At 37.7% G+C, this 12,487-nt stretch overlaps 1 protein-coding gene across 3 annotated transcripts in view; it reads left to right on the top strand.

The window, feature by feature from the left end:
• The first annotated feature begins 1,106 nt into the window (after positions 1 to 1,106).
• Positions 1,107 to 12,487, top strand: part of LOC143862725 (uncharacterized) — a 32,110-nt gene continuing 20,729 nt past the window's right edge. Inside the window, exons 1-10 of one of the 3 annotated variants that reach the window (XM_077373806.1) lie at positions 1,107 to 1,458; positions 4,864 to 4,908; positions 5,700 to 5,829; positions 6,763 to 6,918; positions 8,023 to 8,139; positions 8,235 to 8,319; positions 10,025 to 10,133; positions 10,248 to 10,315; positions 10,447 to 10,572; positions 10,853 to 11,952. In XM_077373806.1, the coding sequence (XP_077229921.1) occupies positions 5,714 to 5,829; positions 6,763 to 6,918; positions 8,023 to 8,139; positions 8,235 to 8,319; positions 10,025 to 10,133; positions 10,248 to 10,315; positions 10,447 to 10,572; positions 10,853 to 11,952 (1,877 nt within the window). In that variant the 5' untranslated portion in view covers positions 1,107 to 1,458; positions 4,864 to 4,908; positions 5,700 to 5,713. Of the gene's footprint in view, positions 1,459 to 4,863; positions 4,919 to 5,699; positions 5,830 to 6,762; positions 6,919 to 8,022; positions 8,140 to 8,234; positions 8,320 to 10,024; positions 10,134 to 10,247; positions 10,316 to 10,446; positions 10,573 to 10,852; positions 11,953 to 12,487 lie in introns of all 3 variants that reach the window. The other 2 variants (XM_077373807.1, XM_077373805.1) reach the window with 2 other exon arrangements.

The following is a 12,487-nucleotide window of genomic DNA, read 5'->3' as shown; positions in this document are numbered from 1 at the left end:
TTTTATGATTTTTTACCTACTTACCCTCAACTCATTCCTGCCCTCTCAAATCTCTCCTCGCACCTGTACTACGCCATATAACACCACTCGGAGACACTGATTTGTCATGAAAAAATAAAATAAAATAAATCCTGGCTGCAAGACATGGCCTTAAGCCTATTTCTTTCTATGTAAAATGGCCATAAAAAAAATATTATGGCCATTTTTACACTTGAGCATGATATTTGTTTTATGTCCATTTTTACATCAAAAGATACGCCCATTTTTACACTTAAAAATGAGCATAATTTTTGTTTACGTCTATCTTTTCACCAATAGAAATGGAGCCTTACGGAAAATTTCAAGTGGACAAAGTAAAAAAATATTATGGTCATTTTTACACTTGAGCATGATATTTGTTTTATGTCCATTTTTACATCAAAAGATACGCCCATTTTTACCCACTTGAAATTTTCCATAAGGCTCCATTTCTATCGGTGAAAAAATAGACGTAAACAAATATTATGTTTATTTTTAACTGTAAAATGGTACATTGGGCCCCTTCGTAACTTGTTACCGTTGAAATTTTGAGGGGAATGATAAACTCGCACCACTTTTTCACACGGCCGCCCTTCATTCTCCTTTCAATGACTACAGCAGGTTAGCTACTTTGCTTCCTCTTCTCTTTATCCTCGGCTGATGTATGTAGCCACATCTTTCTGAAACTTGGTGCCCAAATGCTCGAGAGAAATTAAGAAATCTCCTTATCTTAGTAATTTTGTTTCTTTATTATCCTAAGGTAAACAAAATTAGTAAGATAAGGTTGGGCACCAAGTTTCAAAAAGATGTGGCTACATACATCGACCGAGGATAAAGAGAAGAGGAAGCAAAGTAGCTAACCTGTTGTAGTCATTGAAAGGAGAATGAAGGGCGGCCGTGTAAAAAAGTGGCGCGAGTTTATCATTCCCCTCAAAATTTCAACGGTAAGTAAGTTACTAAGGGGCCCAATGGGCCAGATTTAATATAAGAGGCCCAATGGGCCTCCTGCTTCCCTCAGATCGATTGCCTCTGCAAGACCAGGGGTATTTTAGTCCAATTAAGAAGTTATAAAAGAATTAAAAAAAAAAAACGTTCGATCCACAAAACCAAATCAAAGCCTTAAAAGACTCCCTGTTTGAGCGGACGATCTACATTGTCCAATTAGGTTTTTTAGGTTTTGTTTGTCCATTCAAATCCGATCGAGGACATGGTAGCGACAGACAACAGACTTTCTCCCTCCTTCTCTTCCCAATTCGTCCTCCTCAAACCCTAATCTCTTCTCAACGATCTCTCGATCCTTTTTTTTCTCTCTCCAAAACCCTAGGTTCCGAAATTCTCACGGAAGGATAGAAGAGCTTCTAAATTCCTCTCAATCTTTTCATGAATCATCCCCGTAAGCATCCAATGTCGAGATTGACGCATCAAATCGATTGAATTCAGGTAATCTCTTTAAATTCTTTTCGATTTCTCTCCGGATTTGATGTCTCCGTTTGTAATTCGATGAGATCGAGTTCTTTCTTTATTTCTTATTTAGATCGAAGATTTTTTTTTTTTTTTTTTGAAAAAAGATTGATTTTTTGGAAGAGATTTAGATTATCGAAGATTATGTTTTTTTTTTTTTTGAAAAAAGATTGATTTTTGGAAGAGATTTAGATTACTGCACGTATCCTTTTGCATCTCTATCTATCTAGAGCATTGCTTTGCGTGTGGAAATTGTTTTTTTTTTTCTTTATTTTGTTGGTAATTCTCGCAGAGGGAGGATTTGTGGATGATTCGTATAATGCTTGATGATATTGCTGTTGCGTTTTTTTTTCTTCGATTGGAAGCATTGATTCTTTTATTCCAGTTATTTTTGTGACGGACAAACGGATAAAAACTTTGGAATTTAGAGACAGAGAATCACTTAATTTTGACTATCTCCATCCCTCCCCACCCTCCCCTTGGGTGCGAACTTTCGTTTGGGCTGCCATTTTGGAGAAGGTTAATACTCACGACAGACTCAAGAGAAGGGGATTCAGGCGCTTGCAAACCGATGCTCTTGCTGTCATTGTGAGGAGGAGTTTCTTAACCACCTGTTTATTACTTTATCCATTGTGAGCTATGGATAATAATTTGGAGCATAACTCTGAAATGGTTTGGGGTGTGCTGGGTGTTACAGAGTATCCTCAAATAGTTGTTTGAGGGGTCTCATTTGGAAAGTTTTGTAATTCTAGATAAAAGTCTTATGGGCCATGATCCCCTTTGCACTAGTTTGGACTGTTTGGAATGATAGGAAATGTAGAATTTTTTAGGACTAAAGATCTCAGATGTCCTATCTACCGATGAAGATTGAGCTGCTGACCATAAATTGGGCTTGTAACAAGATTTCTGGGGTATTCAGTCATGTATTTTCAAAGAAATTGGAAGGAATTTGTATGGTGTAAATTACCTAGGACAAGGGTACACAAGGTGGAGTCCTCTCCCTGCTTAATACATCAAATTGAACTTTGATGGCTGCTCAAAAGGAAACCCAAGTCCAATGGGCATTGGAAATACCTCTAAGATTTGTGGGGTATTTCATTGGTGGATCTTTTTTTTTCTAAGAGGATGGATCTTATTTTTTGAATGGTGTTTTTCATTGAATGGGGTATTTCATTGATGGATCTTCTAAGAAATTGGAAGGAATTTGTAGACACGTATCTACACTCCTTTCAACACTTGTAAATGGCAGCTAGAATCGTCAGACTCAATGTGGGCGCATCAATATTCAAGACATTATTGTACAATTTTAAAAGAAATACTATTTATTATCAAATATTGTGTTTACATCCTCTTTTCCTCTTAATTCTTGTATTATTATTGACTCTTTTTTAACTAATATTTGTTGTTATCACCCTCCTCTAAACCTAAAGAACTAAACAAACACTTTTTCAATATTATATTCACTTTATCATATTGATCTCTCTTTCTTGATGCACGTGTGAGACTGAAGATAACTAGATTAGCTTGATAAATGTGCTGTTATTTGATCGTCTTATGTTTCTTTGAGACTTATAGTTGCTTAAACCTAAGATATTAGTTTGTTAAATGAATATCATATTTATTTTGTAGCAAACCATGATTAGTAATCAGTTATTGCATAAGAATGCATGTGGTTGTGCCCCTGTTTCTGGATTTTTAGGAGTTGTTGTGTTGGACACCTCATAATTGTGTTGACACTCATGTCCACAGATCATAGATTAGACCATATAAATGCTTACACAATGTCAAATGGTCATCACAAAAAAACTGATAACTATCAACCGTTACAACTGTTCCATCTAACACGTGTCTCAATGTTGAGACATGTTTCTGCTGAAAATTCAAAGTGCCGCCTAAATCAAAGTTTAATTGAGTGTTAAAAGTAGAACTACATGTGGAATGTGATGTTTGTGACTTTTCCTTGTCTTTGTTCATATTTGATGCAAGAGAATCAATTTTCCATGTGCAAACACAAAATAACATCAAGGGAAAGCAAGAGAGAAGTCACAATGGCCATTTAATTTATTATCATAAGTCATTTAAGTGACTTGTACATGAAGTCCCTGTCAATCGCAGGTGTTTCAATTAGGAAGGAACTTATTTAAGTCACAGTGTTCAATTGGGTTTAAGTTGGTTTTAGATTAGGGGTATACTTAAAGTTGTTTATAGTGGATGTTTGTGTGACATATCAATGTAAATGGGATTAGTGCTTTGGGAGCAAAAACTTGTAATTTAGGTCACATTAAGACTTTTCTTTTTGGGTTTGTCAAGGTCTCTTATAGCTAGAAGATCAAGGCCTAGGATTTGTTTTAGGATTTTATGAGGTTACGAAGTTATATAAGTTTTTGGCTGTAATTTTTTGTAATTTTTGATATTATGAAATTTCTTCTTTGGGTGTGTAGCCTGAGATTCTTCTTGGAGAGTGATTCTAAGAAGGATCTTGTAGTGTGATGCTGCATGATCGGTGATGTATGCTGCATGATCAGTGGCAGTGAGCCCTTGTTATGGATGTTATGCTTTTATAATACTTGTAGATTTGCGCTTGGATTAAAAAAAATTATTGTTGGGCATTTAAGACCATTCTGGTTCCATTGTTATTATTATTGAAGTTGCTGAAAAAAATTTCTTGTACCAATTTGGGTTTTCAAGAAATGTTTATTTTTGTGCTGCCGTTCAAAAAAAGTTATTATTATTTTCGGGCATTTTATGTGGTTTTTCTTCTAAAGTCTAAACATTATCGTGTTCTTTTGAGTAGGAAAAATGGGTGAAGGGGAAAATTAATTTGGAGTTGAAGGGACGCTGCTGAAATATTAATTTCTCCTACATTAATTTATAATAGTGTCTAACAATTCAAAAAAAAAAAAAAAAAAATAAAAAAAAATTCAAACTCTGATGAGAACTGCTCCAAGGTAAAACTGAGTTGACTCAAACATGACAGTGATTGACGCGGACAATTTTTCATTAGCTCGAGCAAGTCAAAGGAGTTTTTAATTGTCTCTTCAAACTCAGGCAAAAACTTTGCTGAGGTTAAACCAACCTGTCTAGGGCAAATCGATGGTTGACTCGAGGAGTATATAAACAGTGTTTAATGATCTTGTTCCTTGCAACCCCCAGTTAAGCTCTAATGAGACGATGGCCATGCTAATCTACATGGTGCATTTGTGTACCTCTTACTTTTTGTCAAAGCGAATGATCATTTACTTTTCCCTTTGCTCTGATTTTTTTATTTGTTAATGTGGCCTGTGATTTTTATTATTGATGCTTTCATGTTAATGTTTTTTTGAAGTTGTATTTTCGTACTCTTGCAGTTTTTTATAGTCAAATTTCATTGTCTACTACTGACAGATATGCTTAATTGTGGATAGTGATGGAAATGCAAACCGCTATATGGTTAGTGTAGGTGGTGCTTCTAACTTTTGGTAATGGTGGTGTTTTTACTTGAATAGAAGGAAAGCTTTTTAACATGTTCATGTTCGTGTTGTTGCTGGTTTGGAGTTGATACACTGGTGACCTTGCTTTTAATTATGCTGTCACCAAATTTCGACCGAAATCCGAAATTTCGGATTTCGGTGGGGACCGAAACCGAAATTTGGCGAAATTTCACCGAAATCCGAAATTTGGCGAAATTAGAAATTTCGCCGAATTTCGGTCCGAAATTTCTAGAAAATGCCTTTTAAAAAAAGAAAAAAAGTGTTACAAAATTTTGGCCGGAATTTCGGAATTTCGGTTCAAAAAAATTTCAAAATTTCTGTCCGGAATTTCGAACTTGAGTACCAAATTTCGACCGAAATTTCGATTTTTCGGAAGTCCGAAACCGGTACCGAAATCGAAATTTTAAACCATGGCTGTCACTAATGATTGAGACACATGTGAGATATGTATTTTAGATTTAGCGTCCATTCTTTTTCCCGCTCATTGGGAAAAACGAGTGCCGAAATAATTAGTTCTCTTTATTGATGCCTTTTCCCCACTTGAGCAGACTGATGATGCATATGATGGGTGGTCTATATACATGTAATAAAGTTTAGGGTTGAGGCACACACTGCAATTGTAGCAGAGCTCTTTGAAAATTTATTTATTTCAATTATGAAGTGGTCTCCGGTTGCTCTGTTTTTCTACACATCCATTTTGAAGGACAGTAATTGAAACTTCTCACTCGGGATTGGTGATTTGATTGGTAGGGGCATGAGGTTTTATGGAAGAAATGACTATATCTTGGTTAGATGATGTGAATGCACCCTCAACATCGACGCCTTCTAGTTCTCGGCCTGTGCTTCCTCAGTATCCACCCCCTTCTACCTCGAGCCATAGGTGAGTGAGTATCCATGTTCTTGCTTTCTTATAATGCTTGCCTAATTTTTTTTGTTTTTTTTTGTTTTTTGTTTTTTTTTAATATTTCTAGAATGGTTTCTTTTCATGTAGTATTGTTTTAGGGTCACCCAGTGCTAATGCGGTGGTTAGGTATCTGGTGGTTTGATTTTGTAACTTAATGCTTGATGTCTCTAACATATCGTAACTTTATCATCATCTATATTTCGGCTGACCCTGCCATTATTAAGTTGCATACGAGGAGCCATGGTACTCTCATCTGCAATGATTGTTACTTTTATGTATAGGTTCTATTATTTTGATAGTTCTGAAATTAATATCTTGCATTGTCTTAAGGGCACACCATGTCATAGAACGGGTCCCGTTTACTTAGGACGGATAACTAGAAAAATGTCTGACCTGGTTCGGTCAGTGGTTGAACCAGTTAGGACATGCAGTCGAATCAGTTGGTACTGGTTAGTACCAACAGTTGAACTAGTTTGGATTCCAGGTTTTCAAAATATCATCAAGTCATGACCAAATCAGCACCTGAACCAGTTTAGGCTGAACGTACCACTTCACTGGGTGGGCCTCTGCTTTAGTTTTTAATCCACTGGCATTTTGAGAACTTACACAAAATGTTCATTACGTTCCTTAGAAACTATATGGCCATCACTTTTGGATTGCAAACCCACCTCTTTCTGTGCTAAATCACGTCTGGTTTGGCTAACATGGGTAGTTGATTTGACCGACTTGCTATGCTTGTTGTTTTTTATCCGTGACATGCTGGTTGTTGTCCGTGTTGTGTTGACTCTCTAGCCCACTGAGTCAAGTTATGGCCAGTGGGATCTGACCCAAGACGCCAATTAAAGAGATTCTGATTTTGTATTTTTAATACCATTTATATATGTTCAGCATTATTTTATATTTTTTCAGTGGCACCAATGTCTTTCGGTTGTTAGCACGGAGGGAGATCTCTCCTCGAGCAAGACACTCATCAAAAAGGCTATGGAGAGAAGCTTCTAAATGTAGTGTTGATTGCACTGGGTCAAAATATGAAGCAACAGATGCAAGACATGGTCTTATTTCTTGGTAAATTATCTTTCTGCATTGCAGCCACTGATCCTGTTTGTTTCTCATGCAATTGTCATGCCCGGCATGAAGTATTGATTTCGAGGAGATTTTCCTGACCAAAAATATTAACCACAAAGAAGCCAGCCTCGTGCTTCACACTGATATGTTGCCTGTAAACTAGAAAATTCTATTGAAGATTTTGATGACACATTTTATGCTTTATATTGGGATTTGGGTGAGAAACTATGTTGTTGGTGCAAGGGCAAAGGGGCCTATCTAGGGGGAAAACTACCCAACAAGTGGGTAAATGGGTGAAAGGTGTGGGGCCTCGTACTTAAAATAGTAAGTCTGTGCTTACTATAAATAGTAAGTGGGAAAACTGTTTCTGATCTCGAGCGCCAAAAACTCATGTGGGCCCACATTTTTGGGGTGATCCAAAGCATTCATTTGAAAGGCCCTTACATAGATAGGGTGTGTACCAAAAATCAGGTCCATAGGATCATCCTAACCCATCCAAAAGTGGAGGGAAAAATGGACAGATACTGTTTCTCCACAAATCTGCCCATTTCCCCTCCACAAATGGAAGGGTTAGGATGATCCTAACCATGGTTTGAAATTTCGGACCTACCGAAATCGAAATTTCAGGATTTCGGCCGAAATTCGGTAAAGGCACACGAAATGTCGATTTTTTGGGCCGAAATTTCTGCAATTTCGGTTGAAATTTGGGAAAGGAATAAAAAATTAATAATTTTTTTTCAAATTTCGGTCCAAAATTTCGGATTGCGGACCATGATCCTAACCACCTGATTCTTTTTTGGACACTTTATCTATGTAAGGGCCTTTCAAATGAATGCTTTGGATCACCCCAAAAATGTGGGCCAACACTGTTTTGGAGCTCGAGCTCAGAAACAATTTTCCCATAGTAAGTTCACACTTCCTATAAATAATAAGTCTGCATGTGGTTCCTATGATGATGTGGACATCCCCCACATCAAGGTCGAAAATAATATCCAAAATAACCAATAATCCTCAAATAAAACATAAATAATGTGCCAAGTCGGAAAATAATGATCCAACGGCCAGATCACATCAGTTGTTCATCTGGAATGTTCATTGATTCAGGTTAGAAGCAGAGTCATTGTGTCATTTATCAGCCAAGTATAGTCCTTTGGTGCCTCCACCGAGGTCGACTATTGCTGCAGCCTTTAGTGCCGATGGAAAAACTCTTGCTTCAACGCAGTAAGTTGACATCTCTTGATTATCTATATTTTATTGATGCTGAGGTGCCATGCTTCTTTTGTTATTGATACTTTATGATGTTTCTGTTTTTACAGTGGCGACCACACCGTTAAGATAATTGATTGCCAAACTGGAAGATGCTTAAAGGTGTTGAGCGGCCATCGACGGACACCTTGGGTGGTACGCCTGCATTTGAAATTATGTGTCAAAGCGTGCTCCTGATTTCTTTACCCATTATTTCACAGTTTATCATACACCAAAGCTTTTTCTGTGATAAAAGTAGAAACTATGTCTTTTTCTGGGATCAAAAGTAGGAACTATATTCTAATTAATCCCTTATGGAAAAGGTGGTCTCATTTCTAGGAGGGGAGACAGGGAGAGTAGCTGCTATTTTGGTGGAAAGTAACTTTACAGTAGATGATGATGGCTCTAAATATCATTTGAGTGAAATCCTGATATGTCGTAAGCCTGAAGGCAGAGTGCACCATGATTTAATGCCCTTCCTTTCCTTCCCAATTTTGTTTACCATGCTTTCGTAGGGTGATATCTACGCATCATCTATACTAGTATATAAAGCAAACCACATCCTACTTTTTACGGGGCAAATTTAAAAAAAGACCACGTTTTAATGTGCGTTAGTGCACCCATCATATTCCTCACACTACTGATTCATCATGCTTCAACTCTCCTTCAAAAAGAAATTCAAAACTTCCAACATCTCAACCTCCACATGTTTCCACTCTCCCATATCTCTTCCCTATTCTTTCTTCACTTCCTCACATGCATGCATCGCCGCATGCATTTTTTTCTACAAATTATTATATAAAGCAAAGCCCCTGTCGTACTTTCAAGGGGGGCAATAAAAACTAGAAACCCTAAGTTTATGAGAGCGATAACATTTATAACTAACTCTCTAGTCTCTATTTACCGTTACACTTCAAAATATCTTTGTTTTTTTTAACTCCCCCAATGTTTACAGGTTACACAAAACTATCATTCTTTCCCGCAACCACCTCTCTTCCTTAGGCAACTGACTCTACCACGCTCTCTTTTCATTTTCTTTTTAATTTTTCTAATATTCCCTCTCTCTCTCAAAACTAACTAGAACGGTCTTCTTTTCCAAGAGGCAATCCCTCTGCAGGTCAAGAAGGTACGTAGTATATATTTTTGTTTTTTGTGTTCCTTTTTTTCCTTTATTCGAACGTAAAAGATCAAGTTTAAACATTTTGAGACACCATTACCTGGGTGTATTCTCTCTCTCTCTCTTTCTCTCTCTCTCGTGTGCACAATGTGGCATGACGTTTTACTAATTGAAAAAAGGTTGAACACAACAATTCTGATCCCAATCTCATTGATTACAAGGAAACTTTTTCACTTGACACCCCATGGGGCTTTTTGGATGCAGAGAAACTTTATATTGGAAAATATTTTCCATGAAAAATGTGTTTCTTAGCATATTGTTAAATCATTTCCATGTTTTTTTTTTTTCCAATATAGAAAAATTTCCCCTGTTTTTGAGGTAAATTGCAGCCGTACTATGGCTGGACTTTTCTTTCCATGTAATATCTTTCCCATAAAAAAAAAGAATTCCATATTTTTTTCTCTTGTTTCAAAGGGCCCCGATAGGGGCTGCATATTACTTTCAACGAAATCAGGTCTCGTGATTTTGTATTATACACACATTGTAAATCCCTGTTTTATTATGTAACTGTTACTGAAATTCAGAGCTTCATTTTTTGCTGATTGAGCTTGTTGAGGTCATTTTTTTTTCAGTTTCTGATTTCAGACACTCTCCCATCATCTGTTATGCATAAACCTACGAATCTATTTGGATGTCAATCTTTTTCTGTGAAATCACCCTTTTCCTTCTTATTGTTTTTTGCAGGTTAGGTTCCACCCATTGCATCCAGAAATTCTTGCGAGTGGAAGCTTGGATCATGAAGTGCGCTTGTGGGACGCAAATACTGCAGAGTGCATAGGATCACGTGATTTCTGTAATATATCTTATACACCTTATATGCTATTTCAAAAGATTCCAACAGCTGTCTCCATCGTCCATCTTTTAAATTTCTTTCTTCGATTGTTTTAACCACAATTTCCCCCAACAGATCGCCCTATTGCTTCTATTGCTTTCCATGCCCAAGGAGAACTTCTTGCTGTAGCTTCAGGTCACAAGGTGAGGTATTCATGCTTGGATTCTCACATAAATTTATTCTGGAGAGACTTCTTTCTGCACTTTGTGTCATTGTTTTTGTGAGAGTTGGTTTTCTACTTTTTCTAACTTTGATTTTGGCAATCCTGTATTAGCTTTACATATGGCACTACAACAGGCGAGGAGAGACATCCTCACCAACCATTGTACTTAAGACACGACGATCACTGAGGGCTGTGCATTTTCACCCACATGCTGCCCCATTTCTTTTAACTGCGGAGGTGAAATGGTTTTTTCAGTTGACATTTTATGATTATTCACTTTTTTCTACTCATAGAGGAATACTAGACTGGAGGGCGCCCTTGCAAAAATAGGATGAAAGGGCACGCCATTGGTGGAAAGTCACCAAAGTGCATTTAATGTTCATTTATTTTTACATGTTATATGCACTTTGGTGACTTTCTACCAATGGGCGCGCCCTTTCATCCTATTTTTGCAAGGGCGCCCCTCAGTTTAGCTTTCCTTCTACTCATAAATCCTAATGTAGTTGGATGGTTGCAGGTCAATGATCTTGACTCCCCAGATTCTCCAATGACACTGGCAACATCTCCGGGTTACTTGCATTATCCTCCTCCTGCTGTACTTTTCGCAAATGCTAATTCTAGTGCGCATGCAAGTCTGGAAGCTAAAGTACCTCTTATGCCGTTCCCTTGCTTGTTTTGGCCTACATACATAAAACATTGTGGAAGAGCATCGTTGCAGAATGATGATAGGGTTATTGGTTCAAGTAATGGCCCACAGATCGCAGAATCGTCTGTTTCCGCTCAGCTTCAAGCAGACTCCCATATAGGAAGCCAGACTGATTATTTGGTGTCCCCTATGGAGATGTCTCCTGTGTTACCCTCTACCTCAAATCTTGTACCAGAAGACGGAATTGCAAATTCTTTGCCGACCGAAATGGAAACTGAAATTTCTGACTCTCGGGGCAGAATTCAGCAAATAAGCTCTCCACAGATACCCATTAGGCAATCAAGGCTAGGCATTGATGGTACATCTTCCATACAACCTTCAAATGTTTCTAACAATATGGACCTTCAAATGCTCCTAAGAAGCGTTGAGGTTGGACAGCTACAACAATTCTTCCCTTTTGGGGATCCAGCATGCTGGGAACTGCCATTTTTGCAGGGGTGGTTAATGGGTCAAACCCATGCTGGTCTACATCCAGCTCTACCTGTTAACGATGCCCCCCAAGAAAATTCGTTTGGAATACGCGGAGCTGGATCTGAGATCTTGTCATCTGATTTACTAGCTATGCGTAATGTGGAGGCTCCATTGGCTTCTGCAGTTATGGCTACTGGTTTTAGCCAATCCAGAGGTACAGGGCGATCTGGTTCTCGACATCGTTCACGTTCCCGTTTGATGGCTTCTGTAGGATCTGGGGAAGGTGCTACATTTATTAATATTGGGAACAGTGATAGTGATCCTCAAACTGATGTTGGTAGAATTGAATCCGAACTTGCCACATCACTGGCAGCTGCAGCAGCAGCTGAATTACCTTGTACAGTCAAGCTAAGAATATGGCCACACGATATACAAGATCCTTGCGCGCCACTTGATGCAGATACATGTCGCTTAACTGTACCACATGCTGTCCTTTGCAGGTATATTCCATTTATTGAAGTATAACTTTATGAACTTATCATTATTTCGAGAACAAAGAAATAAATCATGGTGGTGTTCTTTGTTTCACTTTTTATCCTTGTAGGTATAGCCTTTTTATGGGACTAAAAAAGTCTGATATTCTTATCATCATTTTTTCTTAAAATAATAAATGTAACATGTTGTTCTGTATTTGACTTGCTATTCTAGTTTTTTACTTGTCCTTGTTACACGATGTCGTTGGTTATCATCTTGTATGATACAATCCTGGATGGGAAATGTAAATATTACTCATGTTATAGAATGTCTTTAGGCTTTGATAGCCGATGCAAGCTAAGTTCATGAACAAACCCATACTTCGACGAAGATGATTCAGAAGAAGAGGGTCAGCCGAGATCCAAAAGTAACCTTGAAGGCTAATGAAGAGCGTACTAACTTAAATGGTGGTTCTTACACAGCTCCATTCATCACAAAAAATGGCATTGGGTCAATATGATTTAAGGAGACTTTAAGTGATTTTATTTTGTTTTGGGGCAA

Source organism: Tasmannia lanceolata, unplaced genomic scaffold (genome assembly GCF_043159265.1).
Source record: "Tasmannia lanceolata isolate RefF3 unplaced genomic scaffold, GAP_Taslan_0.1 ptg000037l, whole genome shotgun sequence".
Lineage (NCBI taxonomy): Eukaryota > Viridiplantae > Streptophyta > Magnoliopsida > Canellales > Winteraceae > Tasmannia > Tasmannia lanceolata.
The sequence above is the reverse complement of the archived record's forward strand: the minus strand, read 5'-3'. Positions and strand labels throughout refer to the sequence as shown.